We start from the raw sequence: 26,465 nt of genomic DNA, 5'->3' as shown, positions 1-26,465 counted from the left end.
ACTGTGTAAAACCAAAGAACTTTTAGTAACTTACCTGGATGCTTATTTTGAAGCACTGGTTTAAATTAATCTTAATGTCATTAATCACCATGAAAACTATACAAAAGTGGCAGTTTAACTTCTTTTAGAGTTAACTTGAGTGCCATGTCTCCTCTTCTTATACCTCTATATGTCTCTGGTTTAACTCATCAGATAGTTTTTACTGTGTTAGTAACTCAAAGTAACAGGCTACTATAGCATTTAATCTGGATTGATGGCACAACCTTAAACATCACACATGCTTCATAATTCTATATCAGTGCATCTTGTTTAGGTTATCTCTTTGTAAACAGACTGCTCTGCAGAATCATGCTGGACTAGAAATAGTGCTCTTTGGGATATTATTTTTGTATTATTAAGAAAAGTTTAAGGGCTATTCATGTGATTTAATTGCACTTACATAATGTAGAGGTATTTAAAAATGGTCAGACACACATTTTGACTATTAATCCCTGCAGATGTGACTAAATTTTCCATAATGCTACTCAAAGCATGTATAATGTTGTATACAAGAGACTTGGGAAACATGGTAGATTCCAATTGTTCATTTTACCAGGATGGTTGTGTCTTTTTTTTAGCAGGCTATTTGTGTTCTACTGTATTTGTATTCTCAATTTTCATTTATCTTGAACTCTGTTTTGTTTAATGACGGTCTTTGAGTATGAAGCATTCATATGTTTTTCAGACTACTGGATATTAAAAGTGCCAAACCACTTAGAAATGCCAGATGTATCAACAATAATAATTCATCTTTACAAATAATCTGTTAATTGTGGAAGTTCCTCAAACATGTGCGGGCACTTGAAAACAAACATTTTGACTCAGGCCCCCAGAGGCTCAGGATCAATCCTCAGACGATCACACAGCTAACTCCCACATGTAGAAGTTTCTGTGACTGAGTCAGAGGGCAGCACGCCCAAACAAACCTGTCTTGCGGGCTGATGATCTGTTAACTATGAGAACAGCTTGCACAGTCATTGGAAAATCTGGAAGCAGTTCTGATTCCTGGCATGAGCTCACTTTTTTGTACCTTCCTTTGATGATAACAAACATAAAAAAAATCAAATTCCTGTTGGACATCTAAAGGAACTTATGAGATCACAAACAGATTGCCATGGCACATTGTGCAAGGAAAACTTGCCTTTATTGATTGTGAATGCAAATAGTGTAGTTTTAGTTCCCTGCTATGCAAAAAAGCCATTGCCTACACAAGACTGAAAGAGTGTGTGTGCATGCCTGCGTATCCTTGGCTAGGGGAGACCGGAACCACTGAAAAGGCCATGTGGAAGAACTCATTTGTCCCAGTTAAGCATTCATGAATACTAAATCAAACCTTGAATGGAACATTCCTACCCCAGTTTTCCTGCTCATAAATTTCCTTCCCAATTCACAATAACACATCTGAATGAACTACTTACATAAAAATGTAAACAACTTTACACCATTAACAAAGTATACCATTACTGTTTTTAAAATGCATTCATAAACAGCTAAAATAAACATAAATATACATTTTTAAATATAATGTAAGTAGCTTAACAAAAAATGATCACAACAGTTCAAAAATTTTACATTTACACAGGGAACCACAATAGAGCACTCTATGATAAGCAATTTCGATTAAAATGTAAATATCAATCATTTTGTGGTGGTGCTCAGGACTTTAGTAGAAGCCTTTTTCATCCATTCAAATACTGTGCACTCCACAAACCATATTAGCAGGCACTGAAATATCTGCAAAAGTAGATGGAAAATATGTTTTTAGTAAATGTGACATTTGATGTAGCCAAACCAGTGCAAAAACATCTTCTTTGGGACATGACTTAAGAATTGTGTTTACTAGCAGACAGAGGTGGTTGTTGGCTGAAATCCTGACTTTCATAGCCACTGTCTTTCATACCTATTTTTTTAGGCTTAGGGAGGTTCAGGTTGTTCATGATCTCCACAAACTCCTCCATGCTCTTAGTCAAGCGTGGGTTAAACTTGCGCTCCTCGCCCACTGTAGAAACCGTCTGACCTGAAACGCAAAATTAGATGCAGACCAGTGTGACATGTTTAGTCTTCGTGGTCCTGATTTTTGTCACATGTTAAATCTGGTCAATGAAAACATTTATAGAGAAACATGCTTCTGACACACAAAAGATGCACTATAAAAACTAAAGATCCAAACGGGACACAAAAAAAAAAAAAAAAAAGAAAAAAATTAGATGCAGACCAGCATGACAGTTTTAGTTTTTGTAGTTCTAAATTCGGCCAGATGTTAAATTTGATCAATTAAAATATTTACAAAGAAACAACATGCTTCTGACACACAGCACATGCACTGTAAAAACAACATATATACTACATCTGTACCAGTTCCTATGAGTGGGAAACTAATGGCCGATGTGGCTGAGCTTCAAATCTGTGCTGTTTGAAATTATTCACATCAGTGACTCTTAAGATACGCAATACACATTTACAAACATTTGCGTGCGAATGTGTGTTTTCAGCCAACCTAAGTAGTCATGTGCTGGGTAGATGAGGCACTCATCAGGCAGGGTGAAGATTTTCTCATGGACTGAATGGTAGAGCTTTTCGGCACAACCTTTAGAAGAATAGCTATAAATCAGACAATTGCAATGGAAAACATATGAAACACTGCCCCCTTGTGTTCATTTAGAAGAACCACAAAAGAGTGCATGCGTACCCTGCTGGAAGTCTGTCCTTCCACAGCCTCTAATGAGGAGAGCGTCACCAGTGAAAGCCATGCTCTGATCCCCAGTTATCAGTGTTATACACCCGTCAGTGTGTCCTGGTGTCTCTTTCACAGTCAGAGACTAAAGAAGAGAAAATGTAAATATCAAATCAAAGCATGTCAAATCAGTTTTATCAAACAACTGTATACAACACCTACAAACACTATTATAAACAAAGAGTGGTTTTCTTCTTACGTGTCTTCCAAAGGGGATCTTGTCTCCCTCTGTTAAGTGGATGTCAGCAGTGGCACCACTGAACTTGGAGATGGCACTCTTCAGTCCAGCCACTCTTTGCTTCATCAGGCCAGTGCTTGTTATGTGGTCTGCGTGGCAGTGGGTGTTAACTACCAGAAAAATCACTGCATTTATCACCAATTGAAAGATTTAATACTGATTCTTGGTATAAACTTATGCAATGTGTATATAGGCGAGACAGTCAATGTCCAGTTTATTAAGTACACTGGTTTCATCGCTCGTTATCGCTAATACCTATGCAGCCAATCACATGGCAGAAAATTTATGTGTTTAGATATCTAGGCATATTCAAGCCAACTTACTGGAATTCAGACTGAGCATCACAGTGAGGACCAAAGGTGATTTAGGTGACTTTGAATGCAATACGGTTGATCCTGTCACATGGGCTTGTCCACCACTCATTACAACCAAGTTATGTGGAAGATGTGGTGGAGATCATGGATGTACAGCTGACAAATCTGCAGCAACTGCGTGATCTTATCATGTAAATACAGATTAACATCTCTGAGGTATGTTTCCAGCACCCATCTATCCCATGAAGAATTAAGGCAGTTCTGAAAGCTAAAAGGATTCAGACATAGTACTAGCAATGTGTATCTAATAAACTGTCCAGTCAGTGTATGCTTTAAATTTGGCCTTTTTTAATTATTATTTTTAGACATATCCCCGCAGCCTTGTCTGCTATTGTCTACACTAAACAACGGTCACAGGGCAAGGAACGGACACACAGTTATTTCTTGCTCACTGCCATAATACAGATTAGTCTAATATTACATTTATGTTGCCCCTAATGTAAATGTATTTACAACATGGAGAAGATAGGACAAACATTTCATACAACTGTCATAATTTATCGTTTAACTCTACCCTGGGAAGGTAGATACCTGCCACTATTAGATTGAGTCCAAGTTCCTTTATGAGCTTCACGTCCCGGTCAATGGTCTCCAGCACAGGATCAATGATGACAGCCTCCTTGGTGTTCGTGTCTGCAAGCAGGTAGGTGTACGTGCTGCTCTCTGACTCAAACAGCTAAATGAAAAAGAAAACAGAACAGTGAACAAAGCACAGGTGTGATTCAGCAATAAATAATAACAGGAAAGGCACAGTAAACATCGTGTCCTCACCATACTTAGACAGGGTGTGTCTGAGACATGTCTGTGAAGGTTCTCAGTCATCCAGGTCATCGTAGTCAAAGGAGCTTGCAAAGAAAAGCGTCTGGACTTCTTTAAGTTTACTTGAAGACGTTTCACCTCTCATCCGAGAAGCTTCTTCAGTTCTAAGGTCAAATGGTGGAGAGTCCCAGATATAAACCTAGTGGGAGTATCCCCCCACAGAGGGACAAAAGGACCCCCTGATGATCTTCTAATCGCCTGAGCCAAGGTGTGAAACTGGGTGTGGGTCCCAATCAGCCAGAGTTTCGGGTGTGTTCATTGTGAAACCTGGCCCCACCTTATCATGCGAATTCCTGAGGTCAGATGGCCCAGGATGTGAGTGGGCGTTAAGGCGTCTGGGAAGGGACACCACAAAAGATAATAAGAGACAGAACAGATCACGGTAGGAACTACAGTCAACAGTCACTTTATTAGGTATATCTTGCTAGTAACACCCCCTTTTGGCTTAAAAACTGCCTGAATCCTTTCTGGCATAGACTCAATAAGGTGTTAGAGATATATTGCACCCCACTGATATGATATCATCACATAATTACTGCAGATTTGTTGGCTGCACATCTGAGATTCGAATCTCCTATCTCAAAGGTGCTCTACTGCATTGACATCTGGTGACTATGGAGTTTACCTGAGTACAGTAAGCTGATTTTCATGTTCAAGAAACCAGTTTAAGATGATATGAGCTTTGTGACATGCAGCGTTATCCTGCTGAAGGCAACCATCCAAGTATGGGTATGCTGTTGTCAAAGATGGATGGATAATGATCAGCAACATAACTCAGGCAGGCTGTGGTGTTTGACAGATTCTTTTAATCGATGGTTTTGTAGGGCAATCCATTTAAATCAGCCGTTTCTGTAACTTTCACATAAGCTTGTCTGCCACATTTAACGACACTTAAATCACCTTTCTTCCACATTTTAATGCTCGGTTTTAACTTAAGCAGGTCATCTTGACGATCTACATACCTAAATGCACTGAGCTGCTGCCATGTGATTAGCCGATTAGATATTTGTGTTTGTTCAACAAGCAGGCCTCCGTAAAGGGGCTGGTGAGTATCTCAGTAATCAATGCAAAATGTTTACTTCTTAAACATTTACCAAGTTACCCATTAATTCTGCGTTTATGACCACCTCAAAAGGAAATTGCAGTTGGCGACAGAATCACTTACTGATATACTTGCTCATTGTGATGTGTCTGGGCATATCACACAACAACTTCAACAATTGTTAAACAAGCAGGAGTTTTCTTTCTTGAAATACTTTTTTTAAAGATGGCATGTGATCAATTTATCAGCTGGTTTCAAATATTAGAATAAAAAAAATGTAGGGTCATATGATGCAGCAATTTTCATCACATGATGCATGCACATGACTTATACTTCATTAAGCATTCCCATGCAAAGCTACTTTCTACATCTATATGTTTTTTGAAGACACATACTTTGCTGTTTTGCAGATGTAGGTAGTAGTAATAGTGTAGCTATATGAATCATAAACCTGCTACTAATTTTTTGTCACTTACTACAGATTAAGAGCATTTAATAAAGTCCTTCAGATATCACACTGCTTCAAAGCAGGACCAGAAACAGTAACATAAAGCAATAGTAAATGTGGTTTTTAAAGGGGTCATTAAGTGATTTATATATCTCATGTATACTTTACACTGTAGCTGCGCTACTTTTATTTAAGTACATGTAATGCATTTTGTTTAGCAATTATGGAAAAGAAACTTCAAAACTTTTGGGACTTTTGCGCAGCCGTCATTTCCTTGTAATACCACTTTTATCAGGATGCAGGACACCACACAAGAGTCTGAAAATCCAAAATTTGTTTGGATAGACAGATGAGCACAAAAACCCACCTGAACTTTAAAGGAACAAATGCAGAAAGGAACTTCATAGAAAGAAAACAAGATGCTAACGGCTAAAGCTACCGAGCTCACTTCCCACAACCGGTGGTACAAAAAAAACTACAAGTACTCTTGCCTCTTCGTTACCACATATGGTTGTAAACAAACAGGAGCAAGCCATCAAAATATGCCGACAGACTACCTGTCTGAAGAGGAGCCCTTCCCTCTTTGCCATCCTGGCTCATTGCGATCTGTTGGTAACCCGTAGCGTCTGAAAAACAGTGCTTCAACCGGGACAGACGCATCTGTTTTGTTTCCTAATTCGAGTCCCCTGCATTTGTCCTGAGTCGTCCCAGGAATGTCAACAAGCCACACCCAACAAAAATCGTGGATCAGTGACCACACCCACCTACCTACTTACCTACTTCCCTAACATTGGCTGGTTTCGATATGGGCGACATGGGCCATTGCCCAGGGCGGAAGCGTGGTGGGGGCGGCATCATAGCATCGGCAAAAAAAGTTGCTCGCACCCACGCTGCCCCGACATTATGTCAGCGCATTTTGGGGATTGCATGGGCACAGATCGGTTTTGCATTGCCCATTTGCAAAGAGTAAGGGCGCCCTCCATTTACGAGATGCGGCTGCTGCCAGCTGCACAGGGAGGAGAGGGGCGGGACGGCGGGGGATTCTCTGGCTGGCTCACAAAATAAAACTAACCAACAAACTAGGGCTGTCCGCGTTAACACCATTGGTTAGCACCGTCATCACGATTAACGCAATCAACCATCTGGAGCGCAGAATGACTTAAAATCCCTGAAATGTCTCAGTCGACGCATTTCGGGCAGTTTGTCCATTCTGCTCTCCGCTCCATATGGGTTGATTGCGTTAAAAATGTGTGAATATGGGTGAAGCCTAAATAAGCCACATTTAGTAAGAAATCTTTATGGTTTTGGAGGTTTTCTTTTGTCAGTAGAACATGATTTGGCTAAAATGATTTTAAAGGTGAAACATGTAGAGACTGCTTGTAAGTCACTAAGTGTTGGAGAATGAAAGGACAGCCAGAAAACCTAAAATAAATGAAATGTGAAATAATATTAATAATAATAATTAAATGGATTTTATTTTAAAAGACTTTAACAGACCCTGTTAATAGTATAGACACAATAGTAGTCATAACAGGAACCAGTAAGGTAGCCACAGAATAGTTCATTAAATCCAGAAAGTCCAAGAGAGTCGTTTTCTTTTAGTATTGTAGATATGTGTGTCTATCACCAAGTTTGCATGAAAGAGACTCTAAAAGATTTGTTGAAGACTGATTTTAATATTTATGTGATTTTATTTTAAAGGTCTATAAAATGTGGTGCCATTTACACAATAACAGCTTTGTTTTAAAACTCCTTCACACACACCCATTGGATGAGCCATCATGAGCATTAAACTGAGAAAGTGTGGCATCACCACATATCTGTGGGGAACGGTTGCTATGAAAAACAAAATGATAGTAACTAAAAAATAACATTAAAATAGTTTTTTTTTCTAAATTACTTAATGATTGAAATCCAACTGAACAACATGAAAAAGTACACCATCTTTCAATTCTAAGCTTTTACATATCACATTATAATTATCTGATCTCTAACAGTTCATGAAAGTAGATGAAATATAACCTCAGATGATCAACACAACATGACTATGATTCAGTGTCATTATTTATCAGAATCTAAACCAAGTTACAAAGTTTTTATAGTAAGCTTTTATGTCCTGCTATGCAAAAAAACCTTTTCCTGCACAGAAGCTTTCATGACTACTAACCTAACCTTGAGGAGAATGTTCGTATATGAACTTTCCTGCTCATAAGTAATTCATAACAAATCATCTGAAAAATTTGCTTACATTCAACAAACTCTATTAACGTTTTTTCTTACATAGATACATTTAAAATGTATTGAAATAGCAATTCAAGTATATACCTTATATATATACCATACAGAATCATTAAAAATCACTTTATAGTAAACATTTTGACCAATGTCCCACAAAATAGAGATGCAAATGTTAATTACTCTACAATTATGTGTTTTCGTTATTATCCTCTTGTGGAGCACATTCAGTCTACACATTTAGTCTTGCAGTCCACAAACCAGATTAGCAGGCACTGCAGTTGCTGCAAAAAAATAAAAAATAAATTAAAGTGCTTTTTACTGGAAAACATAGTTGGTTGCAGAACTGTAAATATGATAGTTTATTTTTTTCTTACCCATTTTTTTGGGATTGGGCAGGTTCAGGTTGTTCATGATATCTGCAAACTCCTCCATGGTCTTTGTTAGGCGTGGATTAAACTTGCGCTCCTCGCCGACTGACGAAGCCATCCGACCTGAAACACAAAACAGATGGAGACCAGTGTATCAGCCAGATGCTACACCCTGGACATGTTTCCAGTCCATTTCAGAGCTAGAAAAAATGGAGTGGCGCACAACAGCTGCCCTGTAAAAACCTAAAAACAGAACATACTATACAGATTGCAGAGCACCTGTACCGACTCCTGTGTTACATCCTGTGAGGCTGTGGGAGTGTGTGGGCGTGGTGTTGTCTTCTCCCTCTCCTCCTCCTTCTTTCTTGCCCCTCCCCTTGTCTCTCGCTGCCCCTGCCTTCTCCTTTAGGACACACCTGCTGCTCATCTGCCCTCGTTTACCACCAATCACCCTCAGAGGTGATATAAGCTGGAGAAGAGCAGTGTGGAGGGGGGAGAGGCTTCTGGTGGATTTCCTCTGTGCTGGTCAGCGTGTGATACTGGTTTAGGTATGGAAACGGCCTGTTGTGTGTGGCCAGCCCCACCGTGCGTGGCTCTTTGTGAGTAGTGCTTAACTGAGCGGTGGTTTCCCTTAAGTGACGGCGGCCTCCATTAGTTTGTTTGGCCTGCCTGGGTATTGTTACTAGCAGCGTTGCTGTCTTTTTCTGTTGAAGCCTTATAGTTGTTTTCTTTGTTGAAGTGGTCACTATCTCTTTGGGTTGACCTGTCTGATTTATCATTAAAGCAGCGGTGCTGTCTCTTTTGTTATTACCATTTATATGATTATTGAGGTATTTGATTATAATAAAGATTTATTTTGTGTTAAATACCTCTGCCTGGCGTTCTTTTCATTTCACCCGGATCCAACTGTTACTGTCCCCCACCCTCATCGCCTAGCTTTTATGTGGGGACGTAACATCCTGTCAGCAGAAAACTAATGAATTTAATTTTGCTATGCTTTTATATATGATGTAATGCTTACTGCTACACAATAGTACTATATAAACCATTCCCTTCAGTGACTTTGTAACATGTATAAATATTTGGGGATGTGTTTTCAGCCAACCTAAGTAGTCATGTGCTGGGTAGAGGAGGCACTCATCAGGCAGGGTGAAGATCTTCTCATGGACTGACTTGTAAAGCCTTTTGGCACAACCTTAAGAAAATAAGGCAAAGGTTAGACAACTGCAAAGGGAAACTGATACTGTACTCCCCCCTTTTCCAACAAGAATAAAAATCATAGAAACGCAAAATGAACAAAAACACAAGCACAAAGCAAAAAGTGTATGTGTACCCTGCTGGAAGTCTGTCCTGCCACAGCCTCTAATGAGGAGAGCATCACCAGTGAAAGCCATAGTCTGATCCCCAGTTACCAGGGTTATACACCCATCAGTGTGTCCTGGTGTCTCTCTCACAATCAGGCACTAAAGGAAGGAAAAGAAGAATGTCAAGGCATGTTAATTAGGTTTTATCAAGCAAATGCAACAAAAGGTTTTAGGTATTTACAAAATAACTGTACGTACACGATATTGCAAACAAATAATGTTTTTCTTCTTACGTGTCTTCCAAAGGGGATCTTGTCTCCCTCTGTTAAGTGGATATCAGCAGATGCACCACTAAGTTTGGAAATGGCACTCTTCAGTCCAGGTACTCTTTTCTTCATTGGTCCTGTGCTTGTTATGTGGTCTGCATGGCAGTGGGTGTTAACTATCAGCAAAATAAAGATAATGTAGGTCAATATAAAGCTGGAATATAATTTGGACTTGTGGTACACCCTCCAATCAGTTTAGCCAGTAGGGGGTTGGACACTGTTTTTCCTTTTCAGAACACCTTTGATTCCTCGTCACACAAATTCAACTAAGTGTTACAGATTTTGGTCCATGTAGCATGTAGGCATGACAGCATCCCACTGTTACTGCAGATTTGTCAGCTACACATCCATGACGCTAATCTCCCTTTCACCACAGTCTATTGAATTAAGACCGTGTGACTCTGGAGGCCATTTGAGTACAGAAACCAGACTTTGTGACTTGCCTTATTATGGTGATTGAAGCAGCCATCAGAAAATAGGTACACTGTGATCACAAAAAGATTGACATCAGTAACTTAGGTCGGCTGTGGAGTTTAAACAATGCTTAGTTGGTAGTAACGGGCCGAAAGTGTGTCAAGAAAATATCACCCACACTACTATACCACCATCACCAGCAGCCTGAACTTTTAATAATAGGTCGTTTCATAATAATAATAATAATAGGTCGTTTGATTCATGTCGTTTATGCCGAATCCTGAACTAAACATTCAAATGCCCCAGCAAGGTTCGTTCCAGTTTTCCATTGTCCAATTTTGGTGCAAATTATAGTCTTGGTTTATGTTCTTAGCTGACAGGACTGGCACACAGTGTGCTCGTCTGCTGCCGAAGCCCATATGCGTCAAGTTTCTTTGAATCACCTTTCCCCTTTTCTGATGCTTGGACTGAACTTCAGGAGGATATCTTAATGATGTCTACATGCGTAAATGCACTGCTTTTAAATATGTGTATTAAATAGGTGTATCCAATGAAGTGGCTGGTAAGTGTATTTCCAATTCGGAAAGATATATGTATTACACTAGCAGGAGTCCTTTCATACAAATAGCACTACCTACACTTAACGTTTTTGGGTCAGAAATAAACAATCATTTCTGAACCAGGTAAAATATTTATGCTGCTCCTAATTTGTATTTACAGGTTGAGAAAGATGGGATTCTGTGTTAATTTATGTAGATACCTGCCACTGTCAGTTTGAGTCCAAGTTCGCTTACGAATTTCAGGTCCCTGTCAATGGTCTCCAGCACAGGATCAATGATGACAGCCTCCTTGGTGTCTGCGTCTGCCAGCAGGTAGGTATATGTGGAGCTCTCTGACTCAAACAGCTAAATGTTGGAGGGGAAGCACACAGCAGCAATCAGCAATAACTAACAATAAATGGGAGCGGTAGTAAAGGTTACATAATTATCATTTCTCCTCACTTGTGTTTATAGATAACGTGTGCTTTGTGTGTCTACGGTAGCCAAAGAGAGACATTTTCATACGAAGGTTGAAATAAAGTATTGCACTTTGTACTCCACCACATTTATTCAGAAGCTATTAGCATTAGTTATAAGGCAGGGATATAAATTATTAATCAACAAATAATTTCTATTTTAGATTAAGATGCTAAGCAGAGCATCAAGTAATTCAGATTTGTTCTTTCATCAACTTAAAAGTAATATCAAACATATTAACAATATGATATGCATCTCTGAAGTGGGTAATTTGAGCAGGTTTTCTTTCACTTAAGGTACTTTATAGTGATGCTATTGCTTTTTAGACAAACAAACTTTTTATATTTTGTTTTCTGCACTCCTACTTTCACTTTAGTAGAATATATAAACACATCTTCCACCACTATGTAAACTGGTTAATCTAAACTTAACAATTTTGAACAATATTTCTTTTTTCAGGACAGATCGTTTTAAACAAGTGCAGAACATCCAAATATGATGTGAACATACCTGTCTGAAGAGGAGTCCCTTTACCATTGCCATCCTTGCACAGTATGAGCAGCTGGTAACCGGCAGCGTTTTAATCGGGACAGAAACACAAACTCTGGGTTGCTGTGTAAAGCACGACTATTTAAAACCCTAACCACACCTACCTGCCTACCTACATACCTGCCTACCTGCCTTGGTAACGCCCCCAAATTAGAATAATTTTCAGAAGTCATCATGATAAAAAGGAAGAACATCACGTGCTGCACACTATCTTTATGATCATCATCAATAGAATTATTGTTAATAATATTACTGATAATAAGATGAAGAAGAATTTAAACACTTTTAAGTGTTTTACTTTTATAAAAGTTAGACTTAGAGAAGTATCTTTGCTGTTAGAGCTTTTTCCCCATATACATTTTTCAGTCACACTTCTCCTTATAATGGCTCTCTAATTAAACTAATTTTAATGTAAAGTCACTCAAGGTCACAGACCACTGCAGTTCGCCGTTTTATTGGGAACAACCACAACCATCTATTTAATAATGCTCGTATCAGTACATCTTGTTTTTTTTTAGCTATTCACTGATTGTGAACTTGACCACAAATAGCATGCTCTGGGTCAAGCAGAGATAATGTGACTTTTATTTTAGATTACACAGACACAATACTGAATCCTAGATTTTACAATATGCTACTCAAAAGCACGTGCAATGTTGCATTCAAGACACTTTGAATGTACCTTAGAGAGAGGCGTTTACTGAGCAGGCTGTTTGAGGATTGAAATACAGCTCTACACCATGTTCATTCAACTTGGAATTTATTTAATGACAGTCTTTGGTGAATATGAGACATCCATATTCACTCGGGTTTTCAGGCTCAAACCATCATCACCACAGGGCTTCATCCATAGCAGCAAAAGACATAAAAAGTCTGAATTAACCTGGCAGGTAGTGTTCCCCCATGAAGAGAGAACCAGAATTGATACATACAACTGATTTGGTGCTCTCTTAATAAAAAGGCAATAGTAAAAAGTTATATTCACATGAAATTACTTGTTTATGAACATTTTGATTCTGGCCTCCAAAAACCTCAGGCTCAAATTGTCACACAGCTGCAAGTTTGTGTGGCTGAGTCAAAGGGAAGCACTCTAAAACAAACCCGTCTTACTGGCTGAGGATCTGTTAAATACAAGAACAGCATGCATGGGTCACTGCAGTCTGATTCCTTCTTTTAGAGCTAGAGAGTAAATAATAATCATCATTTTCAACATATGAAAGGAACATGTGAGCTCATAATGCTATGACATGTTGTGCAGTAACATCTTAGCTGTTATTGATTTTAAATGCAAACAGCATAAGTTTTATTTTCCTGCTATTAAAAGAGGCCACTGCTTGTGGTACTGTGAGTGTGTGAGGCCTTGACTACACGACACAATTGTACCTTTTAAGCATTCACAAATACTAAACTGAACCTTCAGTGTAACAATCCTATCCAAGCTTTCCTCTTCCTCCCCAAATTTACACATAATAACAAATCTGAATAAAGTCAACTTACTTTTAACTTTACACAGTTAACAAAGGGTATCATTACTGTTCTTTCATCAAATACAGATATTAATTATTTTGAATATCCAAAATACATTTTTCAAGTACAATTGATCAGTAGCTGCACTATAAATGATAACAGCAATTAAAATATATCGTTTAGATTTAGACACAGAACCACAATAAAGCACTTTATGGCAAGCAGTTTGATTAATTCTGCTAAACAGACACAGAATGTCTATCACTGTGCAATGATGTCATTAGTATCGTCTTTCGTGCAGCACATTCAAACATGGTGCAGTCCACAAACCAGATTAGCAGGCACTGAAATATCTGCAACAGAACAAGGGAAAAAATGTTTATAGTAAATGTGACGCCCAGCACGTAAAACCTGTGGTGACGTCTCATAGGCACAAGAACTAGAAATGTGGAGATGACATGGAGAGTGAAAGGCTGTAGATACTATAGTTAAATACCTATTTTTTTAGGCTTAGGGAGGTTCAGGTTGTTCATGATCTTCACAAACTCCTCCATGCTCTTAGTCAAGCGTGGGTTAAACTTGCGCTCCTCGCCCACTGTAGAAACCGTCTGACCTGAAACGCAAAAACAGATGCAGACCAGTGTGACATGTTTAGTCTTCGTGGTCCTGATTTTTGTCACATGTTAAATCTGGTCAATGAAAACATTTATAGAGAAACATGCTTCTGACACACAAAAGATGCACTATAAAAACAACATGTATACAACATCTGTTCCAGCTCCCATTAGTGGGAAATTAATAGTTTTACATTTTCAGTGCTTTTAATCACAAGCTGAAAATCTGTATTACATAAAAAACATTCACACTAATGACTCTATAAAATACATAAATGTGTGTCTGCATGTGTTTCAGCCAACCTAAGTAGTCATGTGCTGGGTAGATGAGGCAGTGGTCAGGGAGGGTGTAGATTTTCTCCTGGACTGACTGGTAGAGCCTTTTGGCACAACCTTAAGAAATGAGAGAAAACTTAGAAAACTGCTAAAGGCAATGGCTGTAATACTGCCCCCTTGTGTTCATACAGAAACACTACAAATGAAAATGAACAAAAACACAAGCATAAAGCCAAAAGAGTATGCATACCCTGCTGGAAGTCTGTCCTGCCACAGCCTCTAATGAGGAGAGCATCACCAGTGAAAGCCATAGTCTGATCCCCAGTTACCAGCGTTATACACCCATCAGTGTGTCCTGGTGTCTCTCTCACAGTCAGAGACTAAAGAAGAGAAAAGACAAATGTCATGTTAAATTAGTTTTATAAAGCAAACATAACCAAACAGGTATGCAACACCTACAAACACTCCATCATAAAAAAGAACTTTTTTTTCGCCATACGTGTCTTCCAAAGGGGATATTGTCTCCCTCTTTTAGGTGGATATCAGCAGATGCACCACTGAATTTGGAGATGGCACTCTTCAGTCCAGCAAGTCTTTTCTTCATTAGGCCAGTACTTGTTATGTGGTCTGCATGGCAGTGGGTGTTAACTTAAAAAAACAAAAAGAAAGTTTGAATGCGAGTCAAGATTACTGTATATTTTAATCTGCATATAAGAAGAGTCAGTGGAACACAGATCAGTGCAAAATCATTTCATAATATTTACTCTTAGGTATTATTATAATATAATATATACATACATACGTGTATGTATATATGTATGTATATAAATACACATTAACGTATATTGGCTCAGGGACAGAGACTCAATTTCAATTTCCCCCAGAAAACAGACGCTTAAAGAGGGAAATACAAACAAACAAGTCCAGTACTATATTTATTTTGGCCCCAAGGGTAATAATGAAGTATGTTTTCATAAAGTTCATTCAAGCTTTAAGTAGGGCTGATCTGAAAATGCATCTTAGCGTCAGGGTTAGGAAGATGGAGCACATTTCCTTAAGTTATGTTTTAACTCAACTTTGGGAAGGTAGGTACCTGCCACTTTTAGACTGAGTCCAAGTTCGCTTACGAATTTCAGGTCCCTGTCAATGGTCTCCAGCACAGGATCAATGATGACAGCCTCCTTGGTGTCTGCGTCTGCCAGCAGGTAGGTGTAAGTGCTGCTCTCTACTTCAAAGAACTAAAGGGGGGAGGAGGGAAAAAAAGGTGAGTACACAGGTGTGACTCAGTAATAAATAAAAACAATAGCGCAAGGGTAACAAGGGTTACACACTCATTCATAGACAATGTTTGTAAGAGACCAAAAAACTGAAAGAAAGAACAGATTATAATATAGAGCAACTTGTTATCATATAAAAACATCCGTATCAACTGTGTCAGGAAGCATTCAGGGGTCATACAAATGCCCCTGAAAGATTAGCTGTCAAGTTTTAGTATCCGAAACAAAACTGCGCATAGATCAACTTAAAGGGTTGTTTGACTCGAAAATGAACCACATAATTCATCCAACAACCTAACTTGGTTGCGCATTAAAACAACTAAAATTAAATGCTCCTTAACAGAAATATAACAATGAGCTAAATGCTACCTCACTTCCTACTTAACGCTGTAAAGACGGTTGCAAAACATCCTAAAGAAAATGTCGTTTTCTTCCTGAAGACAGGAGGATCCAAGCAGGCGCAAAATGACAAGGTATAATCATCTATAACCTACCTGTCTGAAGAAGAGTCCATCTGTCGTTGCTATCCTGGCGCAGTAGGATCTGTTGGTTATCCATAGCGGCTGAGCTCCAGCGCTAAAGCCGGGGCAGAAGCGCCTGCTCTGGGCTGCCGCGTAATTCAAGCCGTCAGCGTTTGTCCTGAGCCGTAGCGTCGAAGCCAGGGCCCGCTGAACAGGCTTCACTCTGCTTATTACCGAACACATAGTCGCCGATTTGTCCTGATTTGAACCTCTTGATAGCGGGCAACACTGCCGCACGTACGCGTAGGTACCGCAGAGAGAGACCGTGGGTAGTAGCACTGTGAACTCTGTGTTACCTGCCGCTTATCACACTGACTGTCAACCAGTCCTTGGAAAAAACAACACAAGGACTTCAGTGTCGTTTGGAAGCTCCACTGTCACCAGCTGCTTTTACGGGCTGGAGCCATGCCAACTTGTTTCTTATTAAGCGGTAAATATGGGTTTATGGGTAAGTGAAGCTGCCGGCTAACTTCCTGCACAGCTGAGTACCGTCTTCGCCGTCCTCAGTGAGACGCATGCGTCCTGGAATGAGGGGCCTGGCAATGTGCACAACAACGTAGCAGCGACCTACGTGACATTTACGCTGTCAGGCAAGTAAACATCGTCCAAACACAACCTTGTATAAAACGCTCAGTCATCCGCTTTAGTGGAGTAATACGCATGGAAAACAAACAACCAAATAAAAGCTTTGTGATGAGCTACATGAAAACAGTATTTGCTCCCTTTGTCGTTTTTTTTTTAAGTCTAACTTGCATGTTTGCTTGCAAATTTTGATACTAAGATCATACAAGTAAATACAAAATGCATGTTTAACTGATGATTTCATTGGCAGCAAGAAATGCAATCAAGCGTTTATGATAACTGGAAATGACTCTTTTATATCACCATAGAGGAGTTTTGGCCCTCTCTTCTTTAAAGAATTGCTGTAGAAAGTGCTTAAGCATGAAGGGCTGGTTCAAAGTCATATCAAAGCATCAAAGTCTAGACAGTGACTAGGCCAATCAGACTTGCTGTTTCCGATTATTGCCCGATCATAACTCAAATGCCTTTGATCTTCAGGGCACGAAATGATTCCTTTAGGATCTTTTGGGAGAGAGCAGAATTCATTGTTCATGAATACTGGAAGTTCTCCAGGTGCTAAAGTAGTAAAACAGTCCCATATCATCAAGCTACCACCACCACCACGTATGACTGTTGCTATGATGTTGTTTTTATGAAATGTTGTTTTCTGTCAGATGTAATGGGATTTGAACCTTCCAAAAACTCCAAATTTGTCTCAACGGTTGACAGAACATTTTCACAAAAGTGAAGATGTTTTTTGGGAGGGTTTTTGGTCAGCTGTGGTTTTTGTCTCTGAACTCTTTTTCCCACTCTCTTTTGTATTGATGAACGATCAATCATTGACCTTAACTGAGGCAAGCTCCTGAACTCCCGAACGAGCTGCTGATGTACTTTTGGATTAATTTTGGCAAGTAGTTGGCTACATATGGCCCATAGACTCTAATGAGTTTGCGACTCCTGTTATAAGGCCACTGAACACACTTAAAGAGTGTGAGAAACCCATTGAAAACATAATATAGGTTTTCAAAACTTAATTATTATTCATTTGTTTTGAAATAATGAATAATTGGTTTTATTTATAATATCTTGTTCATCTAGTCTTGCTAGTCTTTAGTACTAATATTTATTTTATACAATCAAAGGAAAAATATCAGAAACTGCTTGGTTCTACAGTTTATCAGTACTTCAAATTTAGCTAACATTGGTTATCAGGTCATTTTCATCTAGTGTACCTTGAACCTGAGAAGTCACACTAATCTATACACCAGCAATTAAATTGGTGCACTTAGACACTAAAGAGGCGCCATGCGCTGTGATAACTGTTAAAATTTGTGGTCAGCAGCCGCGATCAGACAGGAACACAATCCCATTTTCACTTTGATTTATTTGTTGTTTTGTCAGCTACACTTTCATGCCAGTCCTGATAAACGTTTACAAATGTATCATTTCTGGCAGTAAATTTCTACTACAGATAAAATTTCTACTACAGATAATAGTGTTTCTATATTTCTATAACTAACGATAGTGACAGTGCACGCTATCGAAGAATGAACAACACTGATAGGCAGATAGATGCAAGTCGATCTTTATTGTCAGTTATCTCATTGTCAGATTTTAAGGTGTTGCAGAAACAGCTGCCGTGGTCTCGGCCGAATCCTCTGCTTTATCCTGCAACAAAAAATATTAAAACAAGGACAATTTAAAAAACTTTATTGTATATTTCGCAAATGATTTGTTATAGTGCATTTTGGCTATGAAAAGTCCCGCAGGTTATTAAAAGTAATCACATTTCCTGCATTTTACTGATATATTCTTTTACTAATGCATCTAGTTTGCCTCCATCCTTTAAAGAACTAATATGTATTGAAATGTTGGTTCTATAACCTTCAACAGGATTTAACATTTAACCTTTAAGTTTTTTTCTTCTTTACTGCTGAAGTTTTATTATCTGCTATATAGCCAAACTGCTTATCTGTCAAGGGTTGTAGTTCAAAATGAAAATAGAAAAGCATTTTTAGATAGACTGTGACTCAGATGCAGTAAATAAACTATCAGAACTTTGACTCCAAAACAGAGCGACAGATAAAGATAGGTTTCACATTTACAAGCGGTGAGGAAAAGTGCTTCCCATACCTATATGTCTATGTAACGTTCAATCCACTGAAGCAGTTCAGTTACTCTGCTGTAGACGCCTGGTTTATTAGGCCGTGCGCATCCCTCTCCCCAACTCACCACGCCTGCCAGCTTCCAATCCCCTTTAGATGTCTTACACACAAGTGGTCCACCACTGTCCCCCTTAAGAGAAAATCATTTCACAAACAAAATTTGTGAACATCAAATGGGAGAAACACAACTCTTGATAGATTGTAAAGTATATTGTAAAAGTATATAGATTGTAAAATATATTTTATATTCTTCATGAACCTGTGCTAGGTTTGTGGAGAGGAGATTTCATCTCTGTGGGTGTGTACCTGGCAAGAGTCAACCCCTCCATCCATGCTCCCAGCGCAAATCATTCGAGGAGTTATGAAGAGACCATAGACACTCAAGTCGTAGCAGATGGATTGAGCTATTACCTTAACATGAGCCTGCCTTAACTCTTCCGACACATAGCCTGACAGAAAATGAAATGAAAAAATCAGCAGCAAAAAGTGAATGAAAATAAGTAGAAAGGGTTACTTGAAGGTGACTAGTGGAAATGTTACACAGTTCAAAAAATAATGAAAGACAGGAAAAAGAAAAAAGACTTTGTTTTTATACTTAATATTTTTTTTTATCTAGTAATTAAGTATAACGTCTTAGCTTCAATGAGGATACTGTACTGACAAATATGGCTCTTTAAAAAGTTTTTGCCCTACAGTTTCCAACTCTGAAACTATGATTGTGAGTTTTTGAAGCTATTTGAAGCTCCAACTTAAATTATACTTGCGTTATCAAATCACTTTCTTTTAGCTCAGTTGTTAAGATCACAAACTGTAGCAAAAGTATCTGTCTTTCAGTGCAGTGCACCTGTGTTTTCATTTACGTATCCCCAGCCTGTGATCCAGCAGTCTGATCCATCAGGAAAGGACTCGGTTGGACTGGGTAAACAGACCGGTCGGACCCCACCTACAAAGAGCAGCAGTAAAGTGATAAAGGTTAGCTCTCTCTCGTGGTTATGAAATCACATATTTCCTTTTTTTCCCCACCCATGTTTATGATTGTAATACATGTTTTTCTCTTGACTTAAAAGTAAGTTTCACTTCTGACGATTTGGATTTTGTTAGGTGTTTAGTTCGTTCTTTCTTTATTGTTTTAAGTTTTGGTAAAAATTAAATATTTGTTTTGCCAATATGACAGCGATTGCAATGATTAGTGCAGTGATGTAAGTGCCCCTAATCTCCCCCTCAAGCCCAAAAGGGATTACACTTCTTGAAATATTTAATCTGTCCTGACCTTAATCATAATAAAATTTAAACGTGCGTCAAGTCACATTAAGTTCTTTTCATGAGTCAAATGTAAGTAAATACAGTTATAAAAAGAGACAGTGAAACCTTGTCGGTTTGTCTTGTGTGACATAAATCTGGCTAGTTTACATACATTCAACAAGTTACTAGACTCCAGCATTCATTCAGCGTAAAGAAAAACAAATAATGTGGTTTTCGTTGCCCTGATGAATGATAGCGCAATCCGTCTCTTACTTACTCGTCATGTCCATGTCAATTATGGTGCGCAGCAGTCCCACGTCATAGTCATTGTGCATAACCTTAAAGCCAGGGTGGTAGAGGATCTGCAGTGCCCTGTAGTGTTGCCCCAGAGAGTTGTGTGCAATGCTTACAGTGCCTGCCACCACCGTCCAGTCAGCCACTTGAAGCATGTTATTACTGCAGAAGAGTGACAGAAAAGTTAGTAGATAGAGTTCGGTTTAAGAAGCGGTGTGTGTGCCCACTAATTTTCACAGTTTTGTTTTTCAATGGTTTTTCATAATATCATACAACCTCCAGCATTATTACAATCACTGTTTAGGCCTCAGCCATCGCCAAATTACATGTATTTCTATTTTCACTTTAGCCTTGCAAACATTAGGAGCTGCTTTTGGTTTGTAGTTGTGCTCAAAAAAGCCGCACCCATTGCTCATAATCCAAGATGAACACTCACGGGGAACAGAGAGCCCCTTTTACAGAGCTCCATCTGTGATGTGACCAATAAGCTCTGCTGCAAAAGGTGCAAAAAGTTTTTACTTCACCCTTTACCTGCTTTTGACTTGAACATAACAGGAACACGGTGTTACCTCGGACTGCGCAGGTGGTCGTGACTACAGCCTTTGCTAACTGACTGTACCAGTAACTGAACTCGTAAACACTTTTTTCTTGTCATTCCTCGTGTCTCTCTTACTCAACAAAGCAGTGTGCTGCAGTGATCACCCAACGAGGAGAGATGATGGCACCACCACAGACGTGTCTTCCCCTCCACTGCATGCTGACTTGCCAGGCCCACTCGTTCTTTGTAGCTAAGGTTCCTCCAACAATACGCTGACCATTGCTGACCAGAACTGAGCAGTCTGGATATGAGATGAAGAACATGAAATCAAGCAAACAGACAATGAGTGCAAAAAAAAAAAAACTGCAAAAGCTCTTTTTTTAAAAAAAAAATAATAATAAGATGACCATAAAGGTGGTTTAATTAATTTTAAGAATATAAGGTGTTTAATGTGAGAAATTATTATGGTAATATTCTAGTAAAACCTTTTCCATGAAAAGACTTGAAAAGTACAGACATAACTGCCAGATGCTTGATGGATATGTAAGTAGCATCTTTTGTTTGAGAGATAAGCAGTAAATTTGGAGTGGCAGTGAAGATTGCCATCCTTGGAGCTTTGGAGACAAAATGCATTAGTTACTATGAAATTTAAATTCTTTACCTGCAGTCATATTTCCTGTCTGGTTCACTGGATTCTTGGACAGAATGGGCTTCTGGGTTGGGACAGTACAGCTCCCTTTCCCACCACAGAGAGGAGGTGATTCAACCACCTCAGAGGGAAACAGCAAGAACTTAACTAATTTGAAGAGAGAAAAAAAACATTCAGATGACACAGTACAATGTCTCAAGTGGATAGTGAAACATTAACATTAAAAACTCCTCACACTGAGATCAGTCTTAATAGCTGCTGGTTTCAAATTTGGAACCTCAGCAAACCATTTTACTCTATCTTTGCGTTTTGGTTTCACTTTTTCCAACAATGTAATTTATTTCCCAGAAGGAGGCTTCATAAAGGATTTAATAACTGGCATAGTGAATGTTCAGAACTAATTAACTTAGTTTTTTTTTTCTCATTTCATTTGTATTTAATCGTAATCAGAGAAACCTATTATGTATGCTCACTGATGTGTTACAGAAAGCAGTAAGGCTGAATGAATGGTAACTGCATGATGAGAAGGTTTGTTTCTTAACCTCCTAAGACCCGAACTCTTCCACTGCATGCATTTTTAATTTCTCTTTGATATTTGGGTATATTGGAGCCCGATGAATGTAAAAACAAAGAATTACCAGATTTTTTTTTATCTTATTTTTGTTTTTAAGAAAAATAAGAGCCACATATGAGGATATTCGTTTCAAATTTTGATAGAACAGTAGCAGTATAATGTCCTCATAAAAGGATAGCAGGCCCTTGTAGAGCATAATTGAGTATTTTAGTCTAAATAACCCAAAATGTGATGTCCACATATGTGGACGCCAGGTCCTAGGAGCTTAAACACTAGAATTCAATGTGCTATTGATGTACTGGAGGTACCTTGCTTTTCAGAGTGGGTTACCTAAAAGAGCAGAAGCGATAATCACTTTTATAGTGACAAAGATTCCCACAAACATTAACAGGTCACGAGATGTACAGGCATGGGATCTTGCATCTGCAAACAAACAAGAAATAACAAGAAATATTAAAACTTTGCAAGGAGCTCTGAGCTCCAAGACATCCTGTCTTCATCATCTTTATTAATTGACTGGGACAGTTGTAGTAAACCAAACTAACTGTGAGGTTTTATCATATCATCATACTTTGACAAATGTGTGCATTTTGGAGATCCCTTTTAGATTTTAGATAGGTGCAGTTTAGGTGAGAACAAGCCAAAGATGATAACCGTGCACATTTTCTTAACAATTTATCCAAATGAGACTTTTAGGGGGCTGGAGTCTATATTAGCTATCACAGGGTTAACTCAGAAATCCGATTTAAGAAACACCAGTTAGCTTTGGAAGTGTTTGGACTGTAAGAGGCAGCTGGAGGAAACCCATGCAGCCACAGGGAGAACGCGCAAACTCCACCCAGAACCTGCCAGTGGATTCAAATCCAGGATCTTTTTGCTGTGAGGCAACAGTGCCACCATATGTTAATAAGCTATCTGGCATCATTTGACTATTATGCAAAACTGCTCTCTGTAATTTGAGTTGTATTGTTATTGTGAATATACAACCATCATTATTAAACATTTATTGAAATGTTGGTTCAGCCAGTCAAATTTGTTTTACTTGTCTTACATGTTTTTGGCTGTGTAAATTCTTCTGTGTGTAACTTAATGTAGTGATGCATAAAGGTCGAGGATAGAAAACACTTGTGCTCAAAGCTGTGATTATAGGTTTGAACATACGGCAAACAGGTGGTGTAACCATATGTTTTGGCTACATTTACAGTTAAAGTATTTAGCAGTTAAACTATTTATAGTTTATTATTTAAGTGTGATATAAAACTTAAACCAGTTGTCAAGGGCGATCAGTGTGAAGGTGAATATGCATCTCTGGGACAAAAGTTCTGCTCAGACAACCTCAAAATCCTGAGGACAGAACACATCCATAATATATAAAGCGTGAGTTGCATGAAATATAAGTAAGGCAAAAAAAAACAACAACTTTGAAATCAATTTTGTGTTTCACTGATACAGTCAAGATGGATTACTACTAGTGAAATGTGAAAACCTCCAAGCTGCGTTCGCATCGACAGGGGAACAAATGGTAACGTTTTGGCAACAAAATCATGAACTCCAGTAGATGATTTATGCTTTTTCTCCAAAGGAACTATTTTCTTGTTTCATCTATATAACACTGCAATGCTGCCTACTGTGGTGTATTTGTAATACTATGATGACGGCACAGTGTAAAAAATACAGACTGAAAAAGTCTGCCACAAGTTTTTTTCCCTTAAATTAAAATGGAAGAGAATGGAGAAGCTGATAAGCTGAGCTTATCTTCAACTATACCTGCCTGAAGGTGAGACAAATGAGAAACTGAAACCAAAGCGATGAATTCTTTATACTTCTTTGCGAATCATGATCAGATAAAAGGATCAGCTGATGGAGTAGGAAAAAGAGGCAACGACCTGTTTAACATGCTGCATGGTACTCTGATATGTCATTTTTATTTTTAAAGTTTAATTGCAAGAACTTGTTGCATTATATATTTACAGCCTTACCAAACAGATAGCATAGATGCAGAAATAATTAGTCATCGATACAACTGACAGTATCAGTGACAAATATGAAGCAGATTTAAAATTACAAATGAATTTTCTTTTATTTTTATTATTATTATTTCTTTTATTATTTTCTTTGCTTTTTTTTTCTTTCTTTTCTTTTCTTGTCCTGCTTTCTATTTGCCAAAGGCAGTCCAAGAGAAAAGATCCAGTCACCGCAGTAGGAGACCTTTAAACTATTTCATGCACAACGGCACCAAGGCCACTTTGAGGTCAAAAAGTAATAAAGAAAAAAGATTGCACAGGAGCAATAGCTCACATGTTATTACTGAGAATCTAAACAGCTGCCTCAGCAGTCTCTGTGTTAGAAAATCTATGTAACTCATCAAAGTTATAGTAAATTGCCAAATGACTGTGGATAGAAGTGGGTGCTGGAGTGAGAAACATATGTGCTATTTTTCAAAATCACATTAAGGCTGCTTCCTCAGGAGGGGTTCAGAGTATGCAAGAAGAAATTGCAGATGTGTTTGTCTTCAATCAATCCTCAAAGGCTAAGAGATTTGACTATTTACCACAGAAATATAAGTGAAGATTGATTAAATATTAGTTAATTACCAGTGCACTGGTAATTAAAAATCTCAATTACAATGACTAAGTCATCTTTTGGGATTCACACACTTTGCTAATAATATTTGATTTAAATCAGTTTTCTCCCATAAAACAAAAAGTTACACCTCACCTGTAAATAGCATCTAACACAAGTACTGTTGATTGCATCAATGTAAAGCTGGATCATTCAGTTTCATTTTGAAAATATATGCTTATCTAACTTTTAGGTTTAATGCTAACTGCTGGAGGTTATGGACAATGCTGGGCATCCTCTGCACACGGTCGTAAATAATCAGAGGAGCCTACTCAGGGACAGGTTGCTTCTCCCAAAGTCAAGAACCAACAGACCTAAAAACTCCTTTGTCCCACATGCCATCAGACTGTTTAACTCCTCGTTGGAGGAGAGAGGGAGGGGAAACTGAGCTGTAGTGCTTTTTTTCACTGTGCAATATTCGCTATATTTTTTCTTATATTTGACTGTGCAATAATCACTGTAATTTTTTTTTAAGCTTGTGGAAGGAATACACTGGCCTACACAGAACCCCGATCCCTGATACAACCACATACATTTCACTATCAGTGTACTTCTGATCCTGTGTCAGCTGGGCTCAAAGATCTTATGAAATGCTTTCTCAGAAAAGGAGAGGCTGTTACACCAACAGTTTATAGATTGCATGTAACTCCAACGCTTAGCACTTATAGAAATGTTATTTATGAGCAAAGCGTGTTGGCCCCGTGTTTCAAAGTGTGATTTTTCCTGGCACATTATCAAAACTGTACATTGAAGTAACACCTTCAATTATTACCATACCTGGCACTCCATCATGTAGCTCTTTTGGAAACATGATACCTATTGATGTGTCCTGCAGTGGACCTCCATCTGTTTGAATCCTCTGCTGAACTTCTTGAGGATTATCACTACAAGGAGCTGCTGACATCACATTTTTTTGATCTTGGGCTTCTGAGGACACTGAACTAGAAGGTGATGCTTCAAGAGGTTGCAGCTTTGGGGTCTCATCAGAAAAGGGCAGATCTTCTGGATATGGGTTTCCATTATTTGTGGGTTTATACTGGGGTATGAATGTGAGGACTGCAGAAGGGACCAAAGATGATATACTCAATACTTCATGACTGATTGGACTTTGAAAAGATGTTGATGCCCAGTGCTGAGGCGATAAAAAGTTTGGTGCGTTCGCTTGATGACGAGAGCTGGTGCTGTCTTTCTGAGCCATACTTTTTAGGTTTTGTTGCCAACAAACACAGAAACCTTGGCTAGAACCTGCAAAATTAACAAAGTTATGACAAAACCTGAGCTTTCAACAATGCATCTGTAAGAAATACTCTGACATTCTGATGGATTTTTACTGCTAGAATTGACACATAATATAATGTATATTAAGTTTACAATGGGCAGTTAGACTGCAATATATACTGAAACTATTAATTATTGACCTAAGAACTACTGAAACGCAGGCATGGTGCGAGAAAAATACTAATGAATCCATGGAAAAGTTATTCAAAGTTATTCAAAATGCAAAGTAAGATAATAGCACTCTCAAAAATTTGTTATATTAAAAATATGAGTGGATGCAACTTTTCTGTGATAAACGTGTGCAAGAAAAGACACCTGTTACCCACATTGTTCATAACACAACAACTTCTGTGACTTTCTTGTGTGTCAGTCTCATCAACATATATTTTCAAGAGCGCTCACCTGAACGTCACCCATGGAGATTTGCATGTATTGGCTTCATTTGTATGCATGGGATTATTTATCCACGCGCCTCCTC

The 26,465-nt window shown here is 38.5% G+C and overlaps 4 protein-coding genes and 1 long non-coding RNA gene across 8 annotated transcripts; 1 reads left to right on the top strand and 4 right to left on the bottom strand.

The window, feature by feature from the left end:
- Nucleotides 1-1,161: 1,161 nt before the first annotated feature.
- On the bottom strand, nucleotides 1,162-6,680 carry LOC146378119 (persulfide dioxygenase ETHE1, mitochondrial-like). 4 transcript variants are annotated; one of them, XM_084945049.1, is made up of 8 exons: nucleotides 6,252-6,431; nucleotides 4,157-4,539; nucleotides 3,917-4,061; nucleotides 2,973-3,121; nucleotides 2,729-2,858; nucleotides 2,537-2,626; nucleotides 1,940-2,056; nucleotides 1,162-1,773 (listed from the first exon to the last, which is right to left on the bottom strand). In XM_084945049.1, the coding sequence occupies exons 2-8, from the start codon at nucleotides 4,214-4,216 to the stop codon at nucleotides 1,727-1,729; spliced, it is 738 nt and encodes a 245-aa protein (XP_084801175.1). In that variant the 5' UTR covers nucleotides 4,217-4,539; nucleotides 6,252-6,431; the 3' UTR covers nucleotides 1,162-1,726. The 4 variants fall into 4 exon arrangements, with proteins under 4 accessions (XP_084801175.1, XP_084801173.1, XP_084801172.1 ...); XM_084945047.1 differs by lacking the exons at nucleotides 1,162-1,773; nucleotides 6,252-6,431 and adding an exon at nucleotides 6,471-6,680 and having other exon boundaries at nucleotides 1,780-2,056; XM_084945046.1 differs by lacking the exon at nucleotides 1,162-1,773 and having other exon boundaries at nucleotides 1,780-2,056.
- A 675-nt stretch (nucleotides 6,681-7,355) lies between these two features.
- On the bottom strand, nucleotides 7,356-11,903 carry LOC146378118 (persulfide dioxygenase ETHE1, mitochondrial-like). Its single transcript, XM_084942646.1, has 7 exons — nucleotides 11,871-11,903; nucleotides 11,105-11,249; nucleotides 9,898-10,046; nucleotides 9,634-9,763; nucleotides 9,406-9,495; nucleotides 8,307-8,423; nucleotides 7,356-8,213 (listed from the first exon to the last, which is right to left on the bottom strand). The coding sequence occupies exons 1-7, from the start codon at nucleotides 11,901-11,903 to the stop codon at nucleotides 8,170-8,172; spliced, it is 708 nt and encodes a 235-aa protein (XP_084798772.1). The 3' UTR covers nucleotides 7,356-8,169.
- A 749-nt stretch (nucleotides 11,904-12,652) lies between these two features.
- On the bottom strand, nucleotides 12,653-16,574 carry LOC146378117 (persulfide dioxygenase ETHE1, mitochondrial-like). Its single transcript, XM_084943871.1, has 7 exons — nucleotides 16,038-16,574; nucleotides 15,360-15,504; nucleotides 14,766-14,914; nucleotides 14,517-14,646; nucleotides 14,294-14,383; nucleotides 13,873-13,989; nucleotides 12,653-13,729 (listed from the first exon to the last, which is right to left on the bottom strand). Exons 1-7 carry the CDS (start codon nucleotides 16,245-16,247, stop codon nucleotides 13,683-13,685), a joined length of 888 nt encoding a protein of 295 aa, XP_084799997.1. The 5' UTR covers nucleotides 16,248-16,574; the 3' UTR covers nucleotides 12,653-13,682.
- A 79-nt stretch (nucleotides 16,575-16,653) lies between these two features.
- LOC146378116 (uncharacterized) lies at nucleotides 16,654-23,103 on the top strand. The gene is made up of 2 exons (XR_014801649.1): nucleotides 16,654-19,762; nucleotides 21,009-23,103. It is a non-coding gene; the product is annotated as an uncharacterized LOC146378116 (long non-coding RNA).
- Nucleotides 18,759-26,014, bottom strand: LOC146378115 (transmembrane protease serine 3). The gene is made up of 8 exons (XM_084943872.1): nucleotides 25,487-26,014; nucleotides 22,418-22,510; nucleotides 21,526-21,660; nucleotides 21,000-21,165; nucleotides 20,310-20,488; nucleotides 19,635-19,733; nucleotides 19,097-19,239; nucleotides 18,759-18,920 (listed from the first exon to the last, which is right to left on the bottom strand). Exons 1-8 carry the CDS (start codon nucleotides 25,905-25,907, stop codon nucleotides 18,759-18,761), a joined length of 1,398 nt encoding a protein of 465 aa, XP_084799998.1. The 5' UTR covers nucleotides 25,908-26,014.
- Between the last annotated feature and the right edge of the window lie 451 nt (nucleotides 26,015-26,465).

The sequence above is a fragment of the Perissodus microlepis genome, chromosome 11 (genome assembly GCF_051167445.1).
Source record: "Perissodus microlepis isolate ML-2025 ecotype Zambia chromosome 11, ASM5116744v1, whole genome shotgun sequence".
Classification (NCBI taxonomy): domain Eukaryota; kingdom Metazoa; phylum Chordata; class Actinopteri; order Cichliformes; family Cichlidae; genus Perissodus; species Perissodus microlepis.
This window is presented reverse-complemented; position numbering and strand designations above follow the sequence as displayed.

Coding starts and splice junctions, on each gene's coding strand:
- LOC146378119 (XM_084945047.1), bottom strand. CDS start 4,216: ATGACCTGGATGACTGAGAACCTTCACAGACATGTCTCAGACACACCC. Junction 4,062..4,156: donor ACACACCCTGTCTAAGTATG/GTGAGGACACGA, acceptor TTTTTCATTTAG/CTGTTTGAGTCAGAGAGCAG. Junction 2,859..2,972: donor AGATCCCCTTTGGAAGACAC/GTAAGAAGAAAA, acceptor TCTCTTCTTTAG/TCTCTGACTGTGAAAGAGAC.
- LOC146378118 (XM_084942646.1), bottom strand. CDS start 11,903: ATGGCAATGGTAAAGGGACTCCTCTTCAGACAG. Junction 10,047..11,104: donor ACTCAAACTGACAGTGGCAG/GTATCTACATAA, acceptor TTTTGCTGATAG/TTAACACCCACTGCCATGCA. Junction 8,424..9,405: donor CCCAGCACATGACTACTTAG/GTTGGCTGAAAA, acceptor TTTGTGTTTCAG/GTCGGATGGCTTCGTCAGTC.
- LOC146378117 (XM_084943871.1), bottom strand. CDS start 16,247: ATGTGTTCGGTAATAAGCAGAGTGAAGCCTGTTCAGCGGGCCCTGGCT. Junction 14,647..14,765: donor ATATCCCCTTTGGAAGACAC/GTATGGCGAAAA, acceptor TCTCTTCTTTAG/TCTCTGACTGTGAGAGAGAC. Junction 14,384..14,516: donor CAGGACAGACTTCCAGCAGG/GTATGCATACTC, acceptor TCATTTCTTAAG/GTTGTGCCAAAAGGCTCTAC.
- LOC146378115 (XM_084943872.1), bottom strand. CDS start 25,907: ATGGCTCAGAAAGACAGCACCAGCTCTCGTCATCAAGCGAACGCACCA. Junction 19,734..20,309: donor AATTGACATGGACATGACGA/GTAAGTAAGAGA, acceptor TGCTCTTTGTAG/GTGGGGTCCGACCGGTCTGT. Junction 19,240..19,634: donor ATACGTAAATGAAAACACAG/GTGCACTGCACT, acceptor ATTTTCTGTCAG/GCTATGTGTCGGAAGAGTTA.